This window comes from Accipiter gentilis, chromosome 32 (genome assembly GCF_929443795.1).
Source record: "Accipiter gentilis chromosome 32, bAccGen1.1, whole genome shotgun sequence".
NCBI classification, from domain to species: domain Eukaryota; kingdom Metazoa; phylum Chordata; class Aves; order Accipitriformes; family Accipitridae; genus Astur; species Astur gentilis.
Window position 1 is genome coordinate 20,116,673 of NC_064911.1, and position 24,594 is coordinate 20,141,266.

The 24,594-nt window shown below is 40.4% G+C and overlaps 1 protein-coding gene across 5 annotated transcripts in view; it reads left to right on the forward strand.

Annotated features, from left to right (window-relative positions):
- SH3KBP1 (SH3 domain containing kinase binding protein 1) overlaps positions 1-24,594 on the forward strand; it is a 222,135-nt gene that overhangs the window by 121,128 nt on the left and 76,413 nt on the right. For 3 of the 5 annotated variants that reach the window (XM_049834875.1, XM_049834877.1, XM_049834878.1), the window contains 2 exons: positions 4,258-4,332; positions 14,984-15,180. In XM_049834875.1, coding sequence (XP_049690832.1) covers positions 4,258-4,332; positions 14,984-15,180 — 272 coding nt within the window. Of the gene's footprint in view, positions 1-4,257; positions 4,333-14,983; positions 15,181-22,206; positions 22,339-24,594 lie in introns of those variants that run through there. The other 2 variants (XM_049834876.1, XM_049834879.1) reach the window with 2 other exon arrangements.

A 24,594-nucleotide genomic window follows, 5' to 3' on the forward strand; every position in this document is an offset into this window, starting at 1 on the left:
TGGCTGTGCTTATTTAAACGAGGGATTAAAGTGCCATGCCTTCTATAATGACTCCAGTAGATTTAAGGAATCATAATTATTGGTGTGGGACATGCGGCACTTTTTCCCTCCAGGTGCTGAGCATGTTACTATCACCTCCGTCACCCACTGCCCCAGCAGCCAAAGGGAAAAAGGCCAGAACTGGGACATGGACTTTGTTCTCTCACTTACAGTGGGCCAGTACTGCTGCAGGTGAAAAGCATGTTTGGTAACTAAGTTTGCAATAGTATAAGCATGGTAGTGGGTTGTCCTATTTATAACTTCCCTTGGAGAATAACCTGAACCAAAAGTATGCTGTTATATGAAATGGACGCTTGTTGGTCTTAATGTTTTTTTTCAGTTCTTCAAACAGATGTTCTTTTTATTTCCTAATTCAGTGGTCAATTCTGAATCTTTAGTGAAAAGGAAAAAAGTCAATTGTATTTACATATTTCAGGCTAATTCCACAATACCTGCCAAGGTCTTCCTATTTTCAGCACTGCAGATATTCATTGCTATGTAGTGTTCTTCTGAGATCTCTGAACAAGCAAAAGTGAAAGGAATCCCAAGATCTTTGTAAGCCTATGTCAGCTGAAATTTACCAAAGCCTTTATAGTTCACTCTGTCAGTAAGAGGTAGAAAGTTATAATACTTTCTCTTTTTAATTTTTTTCTCTCATTTTTCCATTTAAAGCGAATTTATCATCTTTATTCCATCCCACAGAAATAAGATCCTAAAAAACCTGACTTTTGCAATGATGAAAATTTTTCGTATTTTTGTAATGGAGTACCTATTCATGTGTAGTGGCACTGGTGACCTAGTCTTGTGGTCAGTGCTGCTAAATATATTTACAGGTAACGTTCCTTCAGACTGGAATGAAAATATTTTTAAGGAAGTTAACGATTTTAGCGTGATGGGAATGGAAAAAGGGCATTAAGTGAAGTTGCACATTCCGATGAGATTGCAAACTGCTTTCTGTAACCTGTATATGCTATCATGAATTTTGTTCGTTACAAACACAGTGAGTCTTGGAAGAACTAATTGTGTAGATGTAGTTTCAGCTCTGGATTCTGTAGTGTTTGGTACTCTATAAATGAACAAGGTAAGTGATACTGTTCAGGATGCAATACCCCAATTTTATCTGTATGAATGTATGAATATTCCTTCCCCAGGTACTTTGGTAATGTTTACTTTATAATAAGCATCCTAAAAATGTCTTTTAACAAAAACATATATTGGGGTGTGTAAAAGCAGCCACAAAGCATTAGCTTGTTTTGTCACCACCCATAATGGCACATGCTTAGTTCAAACTCAGTTTTGTGTGCTGGTTCTGACTGTCAGTGGAAACTAAAACCTGTGATACTTGTATTGAAAAGATATCGGTAACACAGATAGCATTTTTGTCTCTTTAACTAAATTGAAGATAACTGTAGTTGAGAGATGGCTTTTCTTCTTTCTTGTATGTAATTTAACTCTTTGGAGGTGCTTTGTGGCTAGCTAAGATGATGTGTTATTAGGAGCTATTTTCTAAATAGCAAAATATCTATAAAACAGAAGAACACTGTAAACCTCCTCAGAGAGAAACAGAGACTCAAGGAATGTTGAGATACTTATTGGGGTTTTAATGCTTTTTTTTATATCTTTTTCTTCAAGTAAAACCATCAATTTAAGAATTGCATTCCCCTAGCAGAATTATGGGAAATATGCTTCAACTTGGTTCTTTCTATATGGTATATGTAATTGTTTCAGGTGTTGCTTTCTAACACATGGTGCTTTATGAGGCTCTCTTCAGGTACACTGACTATCTGGATTTGAAAATCTCCATAACGAGATAGCAAAAATTTCAGCAAGTTTATACAACTGACTAGGAATGATAATCTCATTCCAAGTATCTGTGCTTAGAGTTAAAACATCGCAAAATAAAAGCTGAACAAGCAAACCCTGGAAGATTTGGGCATCAGGCTAGCACTACTGTTGAAATGCTCTGGGTAACCTCTGGAAAGGGTGTACATTCATGCCTCTAGATCAACTCCTTCCTCCATGGATGACAAGACATGACAGCACTTCAAATCTGCAGTAACTCCTTTTTGTTCCTCTGGAAACGTTGTTTGAATATGTCTGTGTCACAGGACTTCGCAAGGCAGAAACCTTCAATATGAATTCTAGATTATGAAGTTAGCGCTCAGGAGCGAGGGGCTGTACCTGAACTAGAACCTTGGGCGGTCACCGAGGTTCTACACAGCTTCTCGAGGGGCCTAGGAAGGGTTGGGGTATGGCTCTGCAATCTTGAGCAGCAACCTTGAACTCTTCAGTCCAGCTTGTAAAATGGATAAGGTAATACTTGGCAGGTTTACTGTGAGACTTGGGAAAGTGGCAAGGGATCTTTGGAGAAGAAGCACTGTGTAAAACAAGAGTATTTTTTAGTTGCTAGGTAAATTCAATGCTTTGGTTAAACTTGGTTAAACCTGATCTTTTAATCACGTTTTACTGACTCTCTCTAAAGAGAGCCTTTTTGGAAGGGCAAATGTAATTTTTGGTGAACTCAAAAGTGGAAGAAATACAGAAGACAAAAAAAATTATATAACTTGGCTTTTTAGGAATAAGGTTAATAAAAATGCGTATTTCTCTGTCCTTCTGCTATGACCTACACAGGCCCAGTTGGGGAGAAAGGCGTTGTCTGATTTTATTGGTTTTATTGTGTCCATGTAAATTTTATGGCAGATCAGAGTAAATGGCCAGAAGGAATTATCTTAGGTTTTTTTCACGTTCTGCCATAGAGTAACCTCAGAAGTTTCTTCAGAACAAAAAAGCCCCTTTTTTGAAAATGTCTGGGGCTAGTTTTGGAAGTGCTTAAATGTTTCTGAATATTGATAGTGGGACTTAACTTGCCCCTTAACTTGAAAGGGTTGGGAACCTGCGCTTCCCCTCAGATGGTGGGTGCTCGGCAAATTGGAAAGTGAGGCTGTTGCAAGATCAAAAGGTTGGGGGTTTAGGAGTTTGTTTGTTTGTTTGTTTTTAAAGTATTTGTCTCTTGTTATTAATTAAACTGCAAGGACAAACAAACAGCCTTTTATAATACATAATAATACAATATAGCTTTTTATTTTCTGAAAGTCCAACAGAATGATATGCAGGGGGGGAAAAAAATACACATTTTTGGTACCAAAAGGGGTTTGATGCTCTTTTGGGACGATTCACATGTACTGGCTATTTTGCTATAAAATTTTACTGAAGACATTAATTTTTATGGTCGTATACCTGGGTGAGATTGGCAACAAGGTGACATTGGTATGTTCTTGGGCTTGCCTGGGTACCTCGGGTTTAAAAAAAAAAAAAATACACAAAACACCTCAGCTGCTCATGCCTTTACCTTCACTTGAATTTCATATTCAGAAATGTCAGAGCATGAGTTACCTTGCAATCAAAGAAAAAAACCCAAGAAATTAATGAGTTTGATAATAAAAATATTATCTTAAAGATCAAAGATGGAAGTGGAATTTGTTTGGAGTTTTTGTGGGGTTTTTGTTTTCTTTTTTAATTTTAGTATTTTGTTTTTGTTAATATGTGCCAAGTCAAACACCTGATTAAGCCATTGGCTGAAAAAGTGATTTATTCAGGTTTTAGTGTCCTATCCCTTCAGCGAAGCATTGTTTAAGACGAGTTCCCATGTCCAAAACATTTCTAATAGTCATCTTGGAAAGATGCAGTATTTCTGATGCTGACAGGATCCTGGTATATTAAAGAAATGTGAGTATTTCATTGCCCTGTTTGGATGTCAGCTGTGCTTATTCGAGTGCACTACATCTGCATCAGGAGTGTTGAGACACTGTGAGTACATCATTGCAGTAACAATTTTTTTCAGGCTTCCCCTGCACTCCATGAGGAGGCTGAATAAGAGAGACAAATAATTTCATTTCCAAGTCTCACAACTTGATGGACAACAGACAAAACCTAAGAAAAATGCATTCTGTTGGACATTGTAAAGAACAGCTTTAGCAAAATCATGAGATTCTTTTATCTGACATACATGCAGTAAGAATATTTTAACTTCATGTACAATCAGATACTTTTGTTAATATTCTCGTTGTTTTGCTAATGAGGCTTTAAGAATGTTAGTGACTGAAAATACAGATTAAAACCTCTTCCTTTCCCTTCTTTTTACCATCATTCGATCTCTTCACCCCCACCCTGCCCCTTCTCTGTTTTTTTTTCGTCTTTCCTTCTCTTGCCTGCTGTCAGGAAAATCTGCCTTTGAAGGGACAATTCTGTACAGAGTGGCACCGGCAAAGATTGACAGCTACAGACGCTATAACAGTGAGTGTGTTTCAAAATCAACAAGCAATAGCTTTAGTCCTCTGTACTTGTTTGATTTATCTACACTTGTAAAATGTGCCACTGCTACTCACTTACGGCTACTCTACATGCATATATCTGTCTGTAAGCTAAAGTCAGTTTGCTGCTGATGAACTTGCCTAGCGTTAATGCAATGAGAATGCACTCGTTCCTTCTGTGCATGTGTATGTTATATGTCCATATAATGTATGTGTGCGAGTCCACAATAAAATGTGAATTACATCGGAGGGTTGGGTCTCAGCTATGGATTGAAATGAAGACCATTTAGTCCCATAGTTTTTGCCACCTGAAACATGAAGACTGTTGATAATAACCACAAACCTTTGAATTAAAATTCCTTCTGCTCCAAAATGAAACTTCCCATTGTGATTGCTGAATTCATAAAATATGCTTTGCTTTTCCTAAAGAACCTTGTGGGTTTTGGTTTGTTTGGGGTTTTGTTGTTTGCTTGGGTTTTTTCTTATTTACTGCATGCTCTTCGTTTGGCATTCTGTCTTTGACAGCTATTACTCACAGCATTTTGGCCGATAACGTTTTTTCTGCCAAGGAGGGTAAAAAAGACAACGCTACTTTCATTTCATGTCCAGGCTTTTGCCTTCTGCATTTTGGAAGCAGGGAACATGCTGCTTTTCATATGCTTGTACTACCCTGCTAATACAGAAGAAGAGGGGTTGGTTACATCAGATGCAAGAGAGAGGAAGCAAGGAAGACAGAAATCTGTCCTTGCACCTGCTTCCTCATCAAGAAATGTAGCAGAAAGAGATCCTACTGAGTCACATTCAGTGTGACTAAGTACGAAGTGTTCAGTCCTGTCCTCCGGTGAGCAGGATGTTGTGCTAACTTCGGCATCTGCTTTTGTCCCAGACAGCTTTCTCTTGAGAAGATCCAAGCTGTGCTGCCCTTCTTCGTCCTTCTGGGTGGGGGTGCTTGCTCTCCTGCCTCTGAGGGTTTCTGTTTTATACATGTTCACAGCAAAGGATGAAGCAGTCGAAGTGGTAGTCTTCTATTCTGATAACTTGCACTTACACCTTCCTTTTTTAAATAAAAACTTATCTTTTTTTGAACAAAAATCTTTGTGAATGTGTGCAGCTCTGAGTATTTCCTCATGGAGAACTATCTCCCTGTCTACCAGAATTCATCTCTTTTCTGCACCTCTTCTCAAGCTTCCAACCAAGCTCTTGCTCTGGTTGGAGCAGACCATGCGGTTGGTGGTCTTCACATTTTTCTGCTGCTTCTCACCTTAGAGTCTTCATGACTGCTTATGCATCACTGAAATTGCATGCTTCTTGCAGAGTTCTTAGACCATTGTGTCCTCAAGTCCACCTATCTGATGGGTATAATAAGGAATTATGAACTAAATCTCCAGTATGCTTGACTTCTGATTTTAAGATCTAGCTTCAAATCGGATGCAAGGTCTGTCTTTGGAGCCTTTAATTTCACAACATCAGTCTTTCTGGGCAGTGTTGCCCAAACACTACCTTTCAAAGTTTTCCAGAAACCTGCTCTCCATGCCCAGCCAATTTTTCATTAACAGTCCAACAGCCCTTCCCCTTTTCTCGAGTCATTTAGGGTCAGCCTAAGTGAAGTCAGGAAGAATTCAGTCACCTTTCCAGTTGTGCTAGAGCTCTTCATGTAGTTCTCCTTGTCAATAACACTTGCCCATGATTGTGCCATGTCACAGAAAATAAATTTAATTGAAGTGATTTCACAGAGTGCGGGACTGGATGGGTTTCTACAGGTATGCTTGATAATCAGCTGCAAGAAGACAGCTGAACCCACAGTAGATTGTCTCGTTGCTCTGGGCAAACACCCATCTAACCTTTGTTTTTAAAGCTGACAAAAGATGTCTTGTTTAATACTACCTCCCTTGGCATTTGGCTGACACTTCGGTATTTTTTCATGTTGCAGAGGTATTTTGTTTTCTCTTTAAAACTGCATCTCAGAAGACCAGATGTCCAGCTACGTTGGTGGACAATTCATTGCTTACTGGGTTGGAACTGGGACTGAAGTGGATGGTATGCAAAATCAGGTCATCTGGGAAGGTTTAAACAAAATGAGGGTTGGCATTGTTGATACTATCAGCAGTGTTATCTCCTAAACTAACATACAAGAAGGAGGGTTTCTCAGTCTTCCTGCTACAGCTGTCAGCGTTGGCAGCTCCCTTTCTGCGTCCTCCTGTTCCTCCTGAGCAGACCCACTGAAGGTGTGCCCAGCTCCTTCCAGTTCATGTCTGACCTGTCGTCCTTATTTTTAGACAAATACCCATGTGCTTATGTCTCCAGTGAAAATCATTTGGAGGCATTCCACAGAACTGTTTTTGTTTAGGGATGTCTGTTTAAAACAACCCACAGCTGTTCTGTTTCAGCTTTCTGATTTCTCCATCAGTTAAGCTGGAGTCCATTCATACCTTTAGATTGGCTATGCCCGAAGGGTGCTTGGGGTTCACCTGTATCGCACTGCATGAAGCGTTGCTCGACTTGTAAAAGCTCTAAGCTTGCTTCAGTTTACAAACATATGCTTAGTGCTAAATCCTTTTATTTTGGAAGCCATTTTGCAACTGCTGTGTTTAAAAGCCATGTCCTTACTTAACCAAGGCCTGTAATAGCTAAATGCTGTTGAATTAGTGTGTAGCAGCTTCTAGAGATACCTTCCACTGAAACATGCAAGATTGTCTCCTGCATAAACAGCGGGCCTTGCCTCCATATGCTGACATGGCTTTTTTGGTCATTAGGTATGCCAGGCTCTGCTCAGTGATAATTCCAACTCCTTTGGCGTTCTGCTTATCAACCTGCTGTCAGAAAATCTTTGCAACTGCGTATGCTGTGTGAAGAGACACACACAGCAATACAAAAATTACTTACTTGTCGTTTTGTTGATCACAGCCCTCTTTTCTTTCATCCTGCAACTTCCCTGCACCTCCACGAAAAACGCCTCTTGGATTTCTAATTTTTTTTTTATTTTTACTGGTTTAATTTCTCTTTCTTCATTCACTTTCTTTTTCTTCAAAGATGCTATAACTGAGGAACAGGGCAGATACAATGCTTGATTTGACAAATATTTGCCTCTCTTTCCTTATAAATGGATCCACAATGCTGTCAGTAATAGATATTAGATTTAATGGAAGAAGATGAGACAGGATCGTTGAAACAGAAATATTCGTGAGTAACCTTAATTGTGCTTTCTGTTGTTTGACCACTTTTTTTTTTTTTTTTTTTTTTTTTTTACTTTTTTTTTTTTCCCCTCCCCTAAACCTTGAGGAACTATGGCTGGTCAGAATTCCAAGAAATCAATATGGTTGATGTATTTATGATGTTATTAACCCTATTTGAGGGTGTCTGAATGTAAGTGAAGTTGAATGAGAAACCCAAATGTGGATTTTAGCAGTTCTGAAGAGAGGACAGTTATAATTTTTCATTTCACGTCAACTTCTTATAACTTGCTTACAGAGAAGAACATTTATTAAATACTCAGCTGCTATAATGAAAAATAACATCTGAGAAAGAACAATGCTAAAATTGGGTGAGGGAAATTTTTATGATGAAAAATAGCATCCTGTTTTCTGGAGAATTAATGTGCAGATGGCAAGGGATTGGGGTGGTGGGTGGAAGAATTATGTTGACTGGGGTGCAACTTGTTAAATCCTTCCGTTGATTTGGACTCCCCACTACCAAGCGGTTTTCCATGAGTGTCACAAAAGACCAGCTTTTGATGAGTGGCAGGTAAAGACTCCTTTTGGCTGTGGTTGCTTACCCGTCCTTTCACATGTAATAATGTGTTCCTGTACTTGGTGAGAACACGGGTGGTGGAAAAAAAAGTTCCAAAATGAAGATGGAACTGTAATGGTACAGTTATAGAGCTCCTGAATGAATGATTGTTTCTATTCGCTCTTACAGTACTCGGGGAAATGGCTGGGCATGAGGTGAAGCCACCAACTTCGGTATTGATGGCTCTGTGTTCATGCTGCAGAGGATGCTTGCGCTGCGTTGTCCTCGATGCATGCTGCTGCGTGGTGCTGGACACCGCTCCCCTTTTCCCTGCATGATTTCTTGTGCAAGTGTAAAAATCTTGGGGTTGTTTCTTACGTGGCAAGCACTGTTGTGCTAAGGAAAACGAACACGCTGAAAGGAAATGACAAAATGTTTAGATTACATGGTTACATTTCTTAAAGGAATATAACTGAGAATAGCAAATAATGACTAATATGGAGACAGTCTGCCTCAGCCATTTGTACATGTATAACCACTCTTGGTAAAGAAGCATAAATTTGTGGTTTTGAAAGCGTGAGTGTATTAACCTTTAAACTGTGAAGAATCAACATGGCTTTGTTCTACGGTAATATTGAAAATCCAACTTCCTTTTCTGGTTTTGATTTTTTGATGACACTGTGGAATGTTGTTGGGGATGGCATCAAGAAAATACAGGACTTTGATAGAAAGCAAGCTCAAGATAAATACCTCATAGGCTGTGGGTGTTTGTTCTGTCTTCACCAGTACGTGAGGAAAAGGAAGAAGGACAGTTCCTGTCTCATCTACTGCAATTGCCATGTATAACTTCACCTTCTTTGTCATTCAGATCGGTCACTCGGGCGTTCCACGCTGTCATTCTCTAAATGGAAGGAAAGGACATATTTCCCCTTGCTTTCCTGCCCTTCCGTAAAAGGCATAAATCCCAATAAGCTCCATTTACACAGTTCTTTGTTCTGTTAAACACAGTTGACAGTGTTTCTCTTTGCTGCCAGACCAAATCAGGAGATCCTTTGCATCGTCTCAGGTGTGTGCCTCTGAACAGCTGACCTTTACATCGCTGAACAGAGCGCTGAGCCTGAGAAGCGCTTTAGAGGGCCAGAGCATCGTGGGCTTATACGTCATCAGAGTGGTCCGTCTTTTGCCCAGTGCCATAAATTGTCTGAGGAGAGAACAATCCAGAATAAAGAACAAAAATTAAATTGCTAATAACAGCTCAAAATAGAAAGCTCTGTAAAGCTCACAATGTATTCCCCTTTTTTCCTGCCATTTTAGGCTATTTAGAAACAATTCATTTCCTGCTTTGAATGGAGTTAATTTTATCGCAGCTGTTTATTTTTGTTTTAACAGCTTTAGTTTACACAGCCCTTTATCATCCCTAAATATCTTTCTGCTTTAGAATCTTGGTTTGATGCCAGCGCAGCTCTGGGGCCGTTGGTGAATTAAGCCCCATGTTGTGGTCTCTTTTTAATCCCTATTTGAGCTAATCTGTTTTGGTACATTTCAGAATGTTGCTCTCAAAAGGCCTGTAACTGGTATAGCAGGAGTGTGGTGTGTTTGAAATGTCTTGAGAAAACTAATCTCTCTTACGTACCCATAGAGAAAAAAAAGTGTGTGAAGTGCGAAATTCCTCCAGACAGTGTTGTGAGAATTTAATCTTCATGAATACTAAATTATCTTGCATTTGTAAGGAGCACGAAGCAACAGAGAATCTTATAGCTCTGAGTGTTTTTAAATAGCTTTATGTCAGTAGTCCCATATCTTGTCCCAGCCAAAAGTTGGGAATGGTCGGCTACTGGGAATTTTACCTTCTTGCTGCTGATGCTGCTCATGTTCAGACTTTATGGAGCTTACTATAAAAGCACACCCAACACTCAGATTTGAGCTCTACCTTGTGGCGATGATGATTCAGCAACAATAAATCTAGGTAAAAGAATAAAGTGTCTGTGCTTATAGAGCCAGAAGTGGGAAGTGACACCCCAAAAGAGTTATCTCCTTCTTGAGGAATTTGAGAGATCTGAAAAATTTTCCTACTATTAGGACTGGTGTGATAGTAGGCGCGTTAGTGAGCACCTTGTTGATGTTACATTCTTGGCTTGTCAGCCCTCCAAGTGCTGACAGAGAGCTGACAGGTTCTAGAAAAGTTGCTGATAAAAAGTTAAAAAAAAATAAAATAGTGAGAGGTCTGACTGCTGTAGCTTTTATCCTCTCCTGGCGATATTTGAAGTATTTAATAACTAGATTTAAAGAAGAGCAGGATGTGCTCAGTGTTTCAGAGGACAGCAGTTTGCTGAGCTGCTGGCCTTACCCTCGTGCTCAAGCGCGCCGCTCTAGCACGGCTGTGTCAGACTGCGCGGGTGTGTTGGTCAGCAGCAGCAGCTGACCGTGCCAACTGAAATGCTCTCCGGTTTTTAATGCAATGCCCATTTAGCAACCTGACCGCCCTGCTAGCTGTAGCTCTTCTTGAAGAAAACGTCATGTTTAAAATTCATAATCTGACAGTCTAGGTCACTCAGGTTCCTGCTTAGTTCCCAGCTGTATCCGTGGGCTACATCTGTTTTTTGGGGAAACGATCCACGCAGCTCTGTTCTCCTACTAAGCTGTTTGCAGTAGTGGCAAAAAAGGCCATGAAAAGCTGAATTTAGAAAAACAAAAGCCAGGCATTTGGAAGGGGGATGTTTTTCCGTTTTAAGAGGAGAGATCACCTCAGCCATCAGCCATCCCTTCCCTGTGTAGGCAGGGCTGGGGAGGCCAGTGCAGCTGCACTTGGCAGGATTGCTCCGAGAGAACTGCTGACATAGATATGCTGAGAGAGAGAGAGAGAGATGAGGCAACAACCCAATGAAAAAATAAATGAGAGCAGAGAATTTGTCAGGCAAGGGTAGACATAGTGTTGCAAATCCTTGCTTGCAGGTTCTTTATCTGTACAAAGCACAGGTGTGTATCTCATGTGCCTGGGGAGGAAGGTAAGAGAGAGTGTCCTTAGCACGTCTTTAAGAGTGAGAGCATGTTGGATTATTTTCTGCAGGACTGTTTTGTACTTGAGCACTGCATTATTGTTTCTTAATGTTACTGCAGATCTTAATTTTATCTAATTTGTTCTCAGTTTCCGCTGCATATAGTCTTCCTCTTTTGTCACCTTTGCCTCTTGCCCTCAGCCATGAAGTGATAAGAACAAGAGCAGGCTAGTTCTTGGAAAAGCCAGGGCTTTTATTCTTGCTTATTTATTTATTCCAGTCCAGAGGGCTCCTCAGTTTGTGTCATTTGTGTCAATATTGTCATTTTCCAGTTGATCGGGAAGAATTCTTTTAACTTTGAAGGAGCTTTGTAAGGCTGGCCTCTGTATCTAGCCACTCAAATGCAGTTTAGTTTGGACAGGCATCACTTCAGTCCATTCTGTCTTCGTTTAAAAAAAAATAAAAATAAAAAAAATATGCTGCTATGTCCTATGTTGCTTTCCTTATGAGGACCATATACTGAGACAAAGCTCTGTGGCAGCATAGAGAATGAAATGACTCTTGGATTATCATCAAGCACAGATGGGGGATGCTAGGGAAATCTGTTGTAAGCCTGAGGTGAGGTTTCTGACACAAGGTGTGATGTCCCGTCATAGAAGAATGGTCATAAAAGATGAAGAACATAATGAAAAACAAGTGATGACCCAGAAACAAAAGCCTGATTCTTACTAGAGCCCCTTGAGGTTTCTGATATCTCTTTCATGCAGGCTTCAAAGATCTGGAAGTCCATGTGAGACCTGTTGAGTAATTCCTATAATTACTTCCATATTTTACTTCCATCCACTGCCCAAGATCCAGGTCCTCTTCTCCCACGATTAGTGATGCAGAAAAGCTATTTTAATTATTTATTTTAAAGATAGCTTTTTTGTTCATTTCAGGGAGTGGCTAAGAGCAGTCATGGTTTCTATCAGTTAGAATCCATCTACTTGTGGAGGGACATCTCTGCACTGCTCCTTCCATCCATCACAGAGCAGTTCGAGGAGATTTTGGCAAGGATGAAAGAAGAAGCCTTTGCCAGAGGGTAATTTTGCCATCCTGTATCAAGATCTTTTGTTCAGCGAAGAGGCGATGATCACTGTGATTTGTTCCAGTCTTTTGAGCTGTGGATGTTTTATACTCAGAAATATTATTTGTAACTCAGTATAGTTGATTGGTGGGCATTCTCTTTGCATTTATAAGTAGTAAATAAAGTTGGTTCTAGGCTCTGTCTCAGCCAGGGTCCTGGTGACTGATACTTTGCAAAGCTGGGGAAGGTCCAGCTGGTAGAACTTACAGCTTCTTCTGCTACTGCCCAAGTCACAACAAGGCGTAGCAGTAAGAAAGAGGTGGTGACTTTGCTGTGTTGCCTGAGGAGATTTATACCCCTCTGGCTTAATTTACCCTTGCATCTCTTGAGTGCCTCTGCATCGTGGAATGGCTGTGCTACAGATAACCTCTCCCCTCCTTCCAACCACAGCCTGGAGCAGGATGGCAGTGAATGCTTTCATGAGCTCTGGAAGAGAAGGAGCATGCAGAATTTACTTTACTGATGGCAGCAATACTACCATTCTAACTACCATAATAAACGAGTGAAACCAGATTCAAAGTTTTCCCCAGGCCCTTATTGGGAAACTGAAAACGTCCAAGTAGAGATGAAGACCCCTGCGTATTTAAGAAAAGAATTGTAATATTATTATTTAGTCTTCTTTTAAATTCCAATCCTGCACAGCTTATGGAAAAGAAACCTTGTTCAGTGCTACCTTCTTCTACCTACTTGAAGAAACAGAAATGTTACTTACATCCAACAGGCAGATGCAGCAGGCTTTGAGGAGGCCAGAGGGCTTAAGCGTTTTCCTTAGTCTTTAGTCTTTTTGTTTGTTTCCAGTTGGGAACTTTCTCTAATTCCGCATTTATACTCCTTTCATGTTTCGGATACAGAAGATCTCGGAGCAGCATATGATGACTTTTCTGCTTAACAGTTTTGGTAAAAATCCTGGTCTGACTCATAATTCCTGATTCCATTTCCTAGCAGCACCCTGGTGTTGAAACCAATTTAATAGATGAGCCCCTCGCGTCCTGGATCGCCAAGTTGTGCCTGGAGACCTCGGGACTTGCACTGGTTTCTGTGGTTCACCCAAGAAGCTTAAAGTAGCCCTTGAAGAAGATGCTGTGTTCTACTGGGTAGTCATGTAGCTGAGCAGCCAATTGCCAGGAAGACAAGAAGTCCCCCCCAGCACAAGCTGCTGCTCGCCAGCATGGCAGAAAGTTGTTGGATGGAGGCTGTTTGTTGAAACCAAAGTCATCACTTGAATTGGGGAGGCAAAAACAAAGGATTCAATTGTTAATATTAAAATTTTTATTCATAAAGATTTCAATTGACCAAAATATTTTTTATTTAGGTAATTCCTCTATTTGGTTTTGAAGAGTTGTTCTAGTGTAGGTAGGCTGGAAATGATACTCGGATGCTTTCAGCTCAGGAACACTGCTTCATTCTGTTTCTGTTGCTTATACACATCAGAGAATTGTAGAAACTGTAGATTTTATAAAAATTCCCTTGTGTTCCACAACTTGCAGCCCTTTTATAGGGATCCAGTAGACTTTGCCGGATCTTAGTGCCATTTCTTTCCTTTGGCAGAAATACAGATAATTTGGGGGTAACATTACTTGCTTACCAAAGGGAGGAGGGAAAGAGATTTGTATATAATCTCTACTTGATTTTAGGTGTCTAGATTTTAAAGAAGAATCTTTCTTCTGTACAGGTGGCCTCTTACAATGAAAATCCATTGCAATCATTTTGTGGACCTTGATATAAAAATAATTAAGAAGATAAGCTTACTTGAAATTTTTCTTTCTTTGACTTGTAAGATCCACATCTGTGGCACCACAAATGCTTGTGAGGGGAATGTGAGGATCTGAGTTTGTTATTATTAGGTAGAATGAGTGCTGTAGTAGCAGCAATTGCTGTGGTTTTCCTGGAAACATAGTTAAGTCAATGTGTACTGTAGGAAGGAAGATTTAAATGTTCCAGGGGACTCTTTCAATTGGAGGAAAGTTCAGTGGGTCACATTTGCTGCCAGTGGCTGTTTGGCCTGATTCTGCACCGTTCTGTAAAGTGGCTGAAGCATCACCATATTGCATCTGTGGCCTCTGCTATTCAAACAGCAGATATTTTCAGATAAGTGCAGATAAATTTTCCTAATCACTGAGAGAAGTAATGCAAATCAGAATGTCAGTTTTGATTTATTATATTCCTAGAGGATAGTGTGCATGGGTGCTTTTCTTATGAGGCTGTCTATGCTGCAGAGAGATTTAATTTTCAGCAGAGAACATATTATGCAGCTTATTTGATTGCAAATTTGTTTGAACAGCTTTCAGCTTTGTATTTCCCGGTTAGGTAATGTAGCTTTAGATACTAATTGCATAATTGGCTTGATATGAGTCATACAGATTTAAGGTACAGCTCGCCTGGTCTGACTGCTTGTTAGCTTTAAGCGGCTTTATACAATAGCTGCCCTACAACTGAATTTAACTCTTTCGTTTATTGAGTTCTCTTCCAAAAAGTTTTTGTCTGAGGAAGAAGGATTTTCTTGGTACTCAAGGAATGGCCGTCTTCATTCATGAAGTTTTGATGCTGGAGTATGCATGTTTTGTGCATTGGTGTAAGTTCTAACTGGTACACCAATGTGATGAAATAAAGTTATTTTTGAAACTCACAAATGAGTGCATGGCACAGAGAGCATCTTCTCTACCTGTTTCTTGTGGTTTAGTTTTCCTTTAGAGGATGGTGGTAGGGATCATTTTCCAGTCACAATCTGTTTTGAAAATAGTGAGCTTCAGACCTAAGATTCCTTCTTTCATCCTTCCATTTCACAGGCCTAAAAGATGCTACAGGCTCTGAGAGTGATGGTGGTGACTCTTGCAGCACAAAATCGGAAGGCGCCAATGGAGGCACGACAATCCAACCCAAAAAGGTCAAGGGTGTTGGCTTTGGAGATATCTTCAAAGACAAACCTATAAAGCTACGACCAAGGTCAATAGAAGTTGAAAACGACTTTCTCCCAGTAGATAAGGTACGTGTCATTTCTTAGTTCTCTCTTGGTGTTGGTTTAAAGAAGTTTTCATCCTAAAGTTCTAAATTCTGTCACTGGTCAGAATGTCACTTTCTCTCCTGTTTTAACGTGAAGTGTTCGCAAAGTGCATATGAAGTGGCCTTCGTTCCTGAAGGGAAGTCTTACTCCACTTCATAATAATGAGAAGTCTTACCTTTGTTTTTCACAAAGAACAAATATCTGTGCGGCATAAGTCAATAGGTTTGTTACCCAGCCAAAAATTGAATATAGAATTTTCAGGAAAATTCTAACATTTTCCCTCATACCCACAGACCTTCCTTCCTATGTCTTCAGATTTCTCTTAAAGTTGGCACGGTTAGTGGAAAATAATGGCTTCATTTTTGTAAACACAATCCATTATTTGTGTTTCAAGTGTGTAGGTAACTAAAAGCAACACTTCTTTGCTGTCATTGCATTTTTCCTGTATAGGGTCAGGATGGTTAACCTTTGAGCAGTGCCATTCAGAGGCTTCAGCACTGTGGTCTTTGCCTACTCGTAGCACCAAAATGTGATTCACCGAAACAACATTCTGTTACAACTGCAGAACATTAACCTCCCCAAATACCTTTATCCTGGCTGTAGGAGGTTTTTCCCTCATCATTGCCATGTTCTTCGCCATTTAATGCTGGCTGAGAGCAAGAGAATCCTGCATAAAGTTTGCTGTTCCAGGCAAGGTCATATTTAGGTTGAGAGCTCTGCATACTGGATCAAAAGTGTTGCAATGTATGATGCAGAGTGCCAAATCAGTACAAATTTTTCCCTAGCAATGTCGTTTTTGAAGAGATCTTTGCCCTGGTATGTGCCTTGCTCTTTTACAGGTAGCCTCAGTTTTTCAATAACTTGTAATCTTTTGTAGAGGCAGAAACAATGCTTTCCTAAATTCCTCCTTTTTTTTTTTTTTTTTTTTTTTTATTCTTTCTGAAGTTTGGAGACCCTAAAACTCTTTCTGTTGCTTCTTCTTGATACAGTTATTGATGAAACATTTTATATATTACTGTAATGAAACTGTTACCTCTTTGATTTGAAAGATTTCCTAACAACTACTGATTTTTTTTAAAGCATCAGCAAATCACTGTGAGGATTTTATAATGTGGGATTATTCAGAACGAGATACTTCCCATGGAAAATGTCAGTTGCATTTGCAGAAGAATCAACAGGGTCTCATTTTGTTGGCGTTATCACTTTGTGTTCTAATGTGTTTTCAATTTTATGAATCATAAGTTTAGATCGTATTTCACACAGAGGTGATATGAATTATTGGGGTGTTAAGTTAAGAGGGCTTTTACACAAGTATTGGCAGGAGTATGAGGGCAGAAGGGATTTTTGCCAGTTGAGCGGAAGCAGATGCCATTAGGCTCTCCTGTAAATCACCAGGCAGTTCGATGTGCTCCAAGTGTTAGCTCAGTGGTAACGATGTAGGATATAGTGGCCCTTGCCTTTTAAGGTGATCAATAAACTCTCTAACTAAAGAAAAAACTGAGGAATTGCGTGAAACCCCCTTGGTTTTATTGGTGTGGAGAATTCATTGCTTTGCTGTTCTTTGTTCTAAAAATCACAGAAGCAGATTATTCTAGGGTAATTAATGATGCGATTCTAGGAGTTTAATCTGAGCAGTGCTATCAGAGCTGTGCTTTTTTAAAAAAATAATCAAATACTTATGCTTTGTAGTCCTTTTCATTGCCTGTTTGCGTTGATGAATTGACTACTGGCCATGTATAACCAGAATCAGATTCCTGAGGCATGGATCTGTCAAATTCCCATTAACAGTGGGTGTAAGTGAACTAATTTACAATGCTGCACGTGACTGAAGATACAGCTTGCTGACAGGTGAATTTTTAGGAGAAATACAGTATGTGTATAGGCATGTCGTGTCTCCTGAGAAAATCCAGTGTAACACTGTTAAAGTAGCACAAGTTTTATGGTCAAATAGAAATGCCTGTGTCATATGTCCTCCTCCTGCTTGTGCAGCTTCAAGACATTTGAACAGGTGTTTATGCTTATTTCTTTTTTCCTTTTTCATTTTATAGTGGCTTATCTAAACCTTCTGTTTCTAGGTTGGACTTCCTTCTGGTATGATCTATATGTGCTTCCGTTGTTCTAACAAGCTATCACTTTTTTTTCTCCTGTACCTGAAAATAAACCTCTAGAAGTGTAGGAAAATTAATTCAACCAGTATTTTCTAGTCTGAGTTAACTGTATGGGGTTGGTCCGTGAGTTGAGGCTTCAGCTGGAAGTGCTGAAGACCATCATAGCTGAATACACAATAAAAAGTCTTAAAAAGCCATTTTTATCTTTCTGAAAACTGCCCTTACTTCAGAAGAGACTATTAAGGGTATTTTTAACATTTTCCGTTTGAGATATATTTGTAGTTTTCTACAGGCAAGGCTTTCATAGATGGCTAGCAGTGGTGAATTTGAGCAGAGCTACATTTCATTAACAGCCTTTGGTGAGGTCACATTAGTGTGTGCCAGAACTTAATGTAAATTTTATACTCAACCTGGGGAATATTGCAGCCACTGGAATGATTTAATATAAAGGGGAGGCTGTCGTGGCTCTAGCTCCAGCAACTTGTAAGATCTACTTAACTGGTGTTTAGGGATCCTTCTCACTGCAAAACACTGAATTTATACAGAAATTTTTTTTTCTGTATATATTCAGTACTTTTGGGAGAACTAAAATAGAGAAGAAATAATGGAAGTAGACACAAGAGCTGTAAGGGCTAGAAGCTCATGTCAATTATGAAGTCCACCTGTCCATTGCAATAAGACAGAGATTGTAAACTCTGAGACTGAGCGCTTGCGAGGTCTGAGTTTCTGTTTTGAGCCGGTGAGCTCGGGACCCGTTGCGCTGGCGGTCACGCCTTTCCCACCCCTGCTCTGTCAGTTCCTGCCTGGTTGCTCGCAGAAAACTTTTTCCCCCCCTAATTTTCAGTTGTCATTTAAAAGGAGCTCCGCCAGCGCTGCCCAGCGGCACCGATGGTGCGACGCCAGCGCCGGCCGTGGGTGCTGCGCGCCTGCTGCCCTTCCCTCCCTACGGCATGGCTCGCTGCTACTTACTTGTCCCCTCCGATGCCTTTGGAGGCGCTTGCTCCCCTAGCAGAAATGTTGAAGCCAGCATTCAAAATACCGAGAAAATGAAAAAATGGATGCGAGCGAACCCACCTGGCCCTGAATGCAAAGGCTATTAAAAACGCCTGCTGAGGCAGAGGGCGTGCGGTGTGAGCACCACGTGTGCGTAGCACTTTGCGCTCGAAAGCGCAGGTTTCTGCCGTTCGTTTATTCAGAGACAGCCGTCGGCGACGGCGCGGCGGTCGTGGCAAGCATCGGCAGCGTGTCGAACTCCGCGTAGGAACAGGGGGAAGCGCTCGGCTGTTCAAGTAGCATTTGTGGTTTGCTTTGAAGTTGCTGTCTGCCGTAGTCCGGCACCCCTGCCCCGACCATTCCTTGTAGGGGCATCTTGTGAGGACAGCTGTGGGGAAGAGGGACCCTGGCCCCTTCTGCAGTTGTCGTGAGAGCAAGGTCGCCTGCAGCGGGGGCTTCTTCCTGCGCCGGTGTAACTCCCCACTCCTTGAGTCCAGTGTGGAAACAGGATTTATGTGTTTCTTTCATTATGCAAAAAAATAGCCCGTGTTTGCAAACGGTGGCTGACGTTCATGAGGCAGTGTGGACATTATAAGTAAATTTGTTAGGCGATTGTTACCCTTTCTGGAGTAGCTAATTCACAGGAATAAGAGGGAAGGGTAGGGGAAATATGGTCGGCTCGTGAAATGAGGGACAGTCGAAAAGCAGCACACCCCTTTTGGGGAGGCTGGCTCAAAGCAGGAGATGGTACCAAGGGAATAGAACGGGAAATGCAAAATTAAGTTTAAAGAGAGGAAGAAATTCAATAACCTTGGCTGGCAATGAGTCTCTGCTGAGTCACTGAACTGTGCTGCGTGAGTGAAGAGTGACTCCTGGTCTCCTGCGTGCTTCCTGCCCTTCCCTGCTCTCCCCTTGGATATCTGTGCTTGCTCGTTTTCTCCGTTTGGTTTGTAAAAAGTTCAGGCTGCCTGAACAGAGTTGTCCAGGTACTGGTGATGCAGGTCAGCTTTCACATCAGTCTGCACCAGCAGTTTTCGGTGGAGGAGGTTACGCACACAGTGGTTTGTGCTGCTTGTGATGGTTTTAGGTGTTTGTTTTTATTAAAGCAGCTATCGGACTATAAGTGCATGCTAGCTGTTGTCCACGCCACAAGACTTTACCTGCATGTTGTTGGTCTTTATTCAGAAAAGATTTGTCCGCATGAAAGAAACACATCAAGCGTACGCATGAAAACATTTTCAACTTCTGTTCCTGACTTAAGCTACTTGAAGAACATCTAAAAATAAAAAGAACATCAAGAAAATCATCTTGAAGAACTACTAAGCAGAGTAGCGTAAGAAGTATTGATAGTAGCAGAAGTTACTCTTAAAAGCAACGTGGAAAATCTGCTCTGTTCTCCTGGGGCACAGCACTGGGCTTCTGCCAGCACGGGTTCTCCTGGAGGAGTGCTCGCTGGGAGGGAATACTCCTGGTTTTTCAGTCCTGGTTTTGATTAGGAAATCTTAGGATGCTTCAGTCTGAAAAACAGGATGTGTAGGTTTAAGCTAGTGCAATTTTATTTCATAATAGGGAGACAATAAATGTTGCAAGTCGCTCTGGATCAGCTGATGATCGGTAGCTTGCTAATCGCAGTAAATCTCTGAATTTCAGTTGAGTCTCTACCATTACCAAGCTTATACCCTGACAAGCATTTCAAAAGAAGAATCGTTGAGAACCCCAAAATGCTGTGCTTTAATAGTTTAAAATAAAGCTGATTTCCTGAGTTCCAGAAATACTTGATGGAGACATAAAGTGAATTTCTAGGAAAGATTTGTCTCATGTTTCAACACCAGTACAGAGAAAATGCTTCAGAAGGCTCACAGTACTGACATGCAAGCTAGCTTTCTTTGCTGTCTGATGAACTTCAAAAGAACTGGATCATGAATTAATATGATATTGTATGTCTAATAATAGCAGTAAAATCTACCTAAGTAAAATCTAATTGATATAAAAAGATTTAAATGAGTGTAATCAAGGATTTAGGAATAAACAGTTTTATAAACTGTGTCTTAGTGTTTCTAAGTAAAATGATCTTTTTTTTCTTGCCCCACTTGGATTTTTTTTGATACTATAATTGATTTTTAACTGCTACATCTGAATTGTTAAGTTTTTTAAACTTTGAAAAGATTATAAAAAAACTAATGGAATGACATTTGATATTCTTAGCACACGCAAACTTTGAAAATTAAAAGAACAAATACAGTTATGCAAAAAAATAAAATACCCTGTCTGACTTTGGAGACTACACGAATAACTTCAATAAGACCGATGAATGTAAACCAAACTGAATATAACCTGTGAAGTAAAATTTATACACTCATCTTTTGCTGTCAATTTAGCCTCATTAGTCTGTGGAATTTTTTCCAAACTTGTTTCCTTTTTAAAATTTTTCCTAGTTGAGGATTATTTTTCAAAGTCATGCCTGATTGTAGTACTTACACTTTTATATACTCATAAATGTGTTACAGATCACTCTTCTCTCTTAAAACAAATACCAGTAATTGAGTCTTTTCTGGAATGGAAATTAATGATGTATTGTAATATAACTTTAAAATAATTTGTGACTGGAAAACAGAAATCTTGAGGAAGGAGATTGCAGGCTCAGTATGCCTTCAGACTTTGCTCTGAATCACTCCTGAACCTGTTCTGCAGCATGGTGCAGGCGTGGGGAGTGTGGCTGCAAGAGATGTTGCCTTTTCTGTGAGCCATCATCTCATGCCCTTTTCCTTTCTTTAAAATATCCTGATACTTTTTCTGGAGATCTATGCTTGCAGTGATAGTCCTACTCAGATCAACTGTGATTTGCTTTCAGTATAAGGCCAAAGGGCATCTCGGAGACCATCTAATCCAAGCCTCTCAACTGGATTAGGACCAAATATACATGAACAATGCCCAGGGGATGGCTGGTTTTTAGGAAAGCATCCAATAAAGAAAATTGTGTATCCTCTCATATTCCACAGTTGTAGCAGAAAATATATTGTAATATCCTGGCTCTGCCAAATAACCTTTTTCTTGTTCTTTTTTGTAGGAACCATGTTGAACAATTTATTGTCCTACCCTTTAAAATCTACAAAGTTTGTCATGTCCTTCCTTACAGTGGTTCTTAAAACAGAGAACCGATTTTTTTGCTTTTATCTTTTTAATGTATGAGTTCAGAGACTTTTTTTCTTGTCCCATAATTGTGTTGGCACTCCCATGAGAATGCCTCTGTAGAGAACGGGCTGTGTGCGTATAGGGAATGTGCTGAGTGTGCCCGAGTATGTCCATAGTAGATGTGTTCGCGTGTGAATGCTTACTGAACAGTATATACGGTCAAATGGGAGTGAGAGTGGATAGTGTCTTGTGGCTTGCTTAAATATAAATCTTTAATTTCTTCCAAATTATCTGAGAAGCCCTTGGTGTGTTTCCCTCCCCTGCTCTTTTTTCAGTCGCTTTAAAGTTGAATGTTTGTGAGGAGGCAGTATTAAGAATTTATAAGATTTTCATGGAAGAGCGCATCATCTGAAGTTTCTTGATCATCTTTCTTTAAAAAACAAAAGCTGAAACAAAGGCATAGGTGACATGAAATTTCAGCTTGCCTTTTTTTTTTTTTTTTAACAGAGAGACCAGTACACTCAGAATTTGTCATAAGCTCATTTTCCTGTAGAGTTCTTTGCAAGACTTTCTGTCTGGGCTGTTCACAAAAAGTCTGTACATCCTCGCTCACATTGCCTTTCCTAGCTGTCGGTCTCAAGAAGCCAGGAGAGACTAGGCTGGCTTGGGAAAGGAGAGGAAACTTCTCGCTGCGAGTGAGCAGAGGTAGGAAAAGCTCCAGATTTCCTGTGAAATAAACAAGTGGAACCTTTGTTTCCCCGGGATGGCCCGGAGCGTGAGTCAGTGTCAGGGCTGGGCTCCCGCTCTCGCTGAGCTGAGCTCATGCAAGGAAGGGGCAGGACTCCAGGGCTCTTCTTGGACACTTGGAGCTGCTGAAAGGCAGCTTGGCTTCACAATGGGAGAGGAGGTATTTCTTTTACGATTAGTTGGGGTTCTTTTCTGTGGCCGTTTAAAACTGTATCGTAATATGTATTCTGCAGAGCACAGGTTTCGACTGCAGGGTTCTTTCGTTCTTCTGCACACTTTGTAGATGCCGGGTAGGGAAAAAGAAAAGAAAGAAAAAGGGTGCTGGGGATCCCGACGTCCGTTTCTGCTATAGAGGACCGTATTAGAACAGGGGGTTACTTTTGTGTGAAAGTATATTCTGTCCTGGCTCTGTTTAGCTTAAGTTTTTTTCCTTTCACAGTGTTTGGCCATTAAACTTGCACAGATGTTTTTTATTTCTATATGATTTGGTTTCAATTTTCTTATTCTAAAGAATAATGTAACTTTGCAGTTAGACAAGACTAGCTGCACAGTCTTTAGGATGTGTTGCTCTTTCAAATGTTTGCTTAGTAAACAAAAATTCATCCCCCTTCTTTTCCTTCCCAAATGCACTCATAAAACTGCACTTCTTCTTTTTGGCAGAGAAAAGAGGAGGAGCTTTACTAATTCCTCTTCTGAGAGAGGTGACATTGGGAGTCTTTTGTACAAATGAGGAAAACTGATACGAATAATTTTTGGAGAAAATTATATTGGGATAATAAAATCTAGATGGAAATTATCCTTTCCTTCAAGAAACAGCAAGGAAAACTGGAGTCAACTGGTGCTTGTAAAATTTTATAGAAAGCTGAATGGAGAGACACCAAGTAAGCTGTGTAATGATTTGCAGATACTTTGGGGACTTTCAGTAGAAAAATGTAAATTTCTCTCAACTTTGGCTTTTCACAGCTAAAGTCAGTACGCTGCGTGCAGAAACGAAGCTACAAGTTTTCCGAGTTGCTGCTTCTCTTAGGATGTGCCATGCGTCTTTCTTTTTTTCTGCCTTAAAAAAAGAAAAGAGGAAGGAGGAAAGGAGTAGTGCAAAAGGATCATAGACCAGCCAGGCACTCGGCGGGCTAAAAAGTCTGTAGGCCAATTTCTAAAATGCCTTTTTAACTCCTTGTTGTGTGTGTTTCTATAGCAGGTCAGTGGCATGTTCTGTTCTAAGGTAGTTCCTAGATACTGTGGGCATGAGCTTATAGTACTACAGTTAGTTGACCAAGCGCTTCCTAAAAACTTCCCAATAAAAACCAAGGAGAGGGAGAGAGGACTCAGCTCCGGGGGAAGAAGTCCTGATGCTGCAGTGACTGGTGGCCAAGCGGGGGCTGCTGGTGCCTGCTTTCTGCTGGGCGCTGGGCCACTTGCCACGCACTGGCCACCCAAGGCGCGGCAGCCCTCCCGCTGTACGTACGGCCGGCCGGCAGCGGCTTCTGCAGCAGTCTCTGTGCCTGAAGCACTTGCTGAAAAGAAAAGCTGAAACTCTTGAGTTAGTCATTCTCCGTTTGTGTTTCCAGTTTTAGAGCTTCCTTCAAAGGAGATGAAATTGCAGTCAGTTGAAAGAGAACTGGATGGAGATGCTAATGCATTTTGCGTTGTCACTTGTTGCTCTGCGGTTTTCTCTGTAAGAGTTTAAAATATCTCCCTGTTTTGCCTCAGTAACTTCTGATTTCAGTGATGCAAAGTGGGAAAAAATAACACTAAAAAATGAAAGTTAAAGATAATCTGAGGAGAAGAGAAGAAATAAAATGCCAAAATGGAAGAAATATTTGCTGTCAGCACTAGGTCTGGGACTACCTGCATGACAGTATGGGTTTGGCCTTTTTTTTTTCAGTTACTGAATTTGAAAAATATAATTAAACAGCTACTTGCAAGCATCGTAACTTTCACAAAAGACCAAGGAAGTATTGTTGCCACTTTAAAAAAGGAAGATATTAAGAGCCATTCCCTGTTGAATGTTTTCCTAGAATTTTTTTTTCTTTTTTTTTTTTTTTTTTTTGAGAGAGAGGTGAAAGTTGCTACTAGGCTTTCCTTACTGCTGCACAAGGAAGTGGAGATCCATGTAGCCATTGTAAGGTTCATTAATTTTTGTAAAAGAGGGAGGTTTCATAACAGCAGTGTCTAAGCTGGATGGTACAATCTGGATCATGCTAGTTACCAGCTGCAATCTAGACAGGCACAGTTCTCCTGGGAGAGTAGGAAGGAATTTCATTCACTCAGTGCAGTCGGCCTAAAGGATTCTTCCTAGAGGAGATAGAAATTAACTGTGAATTGCAATCTGCAAACGGTAAAATTCCTGGTGAGGATTGCAAGGGGACAGGATCCTTTACATTTGTGTAAGCCGCAGTCAGTAAAAGGCAAAAAT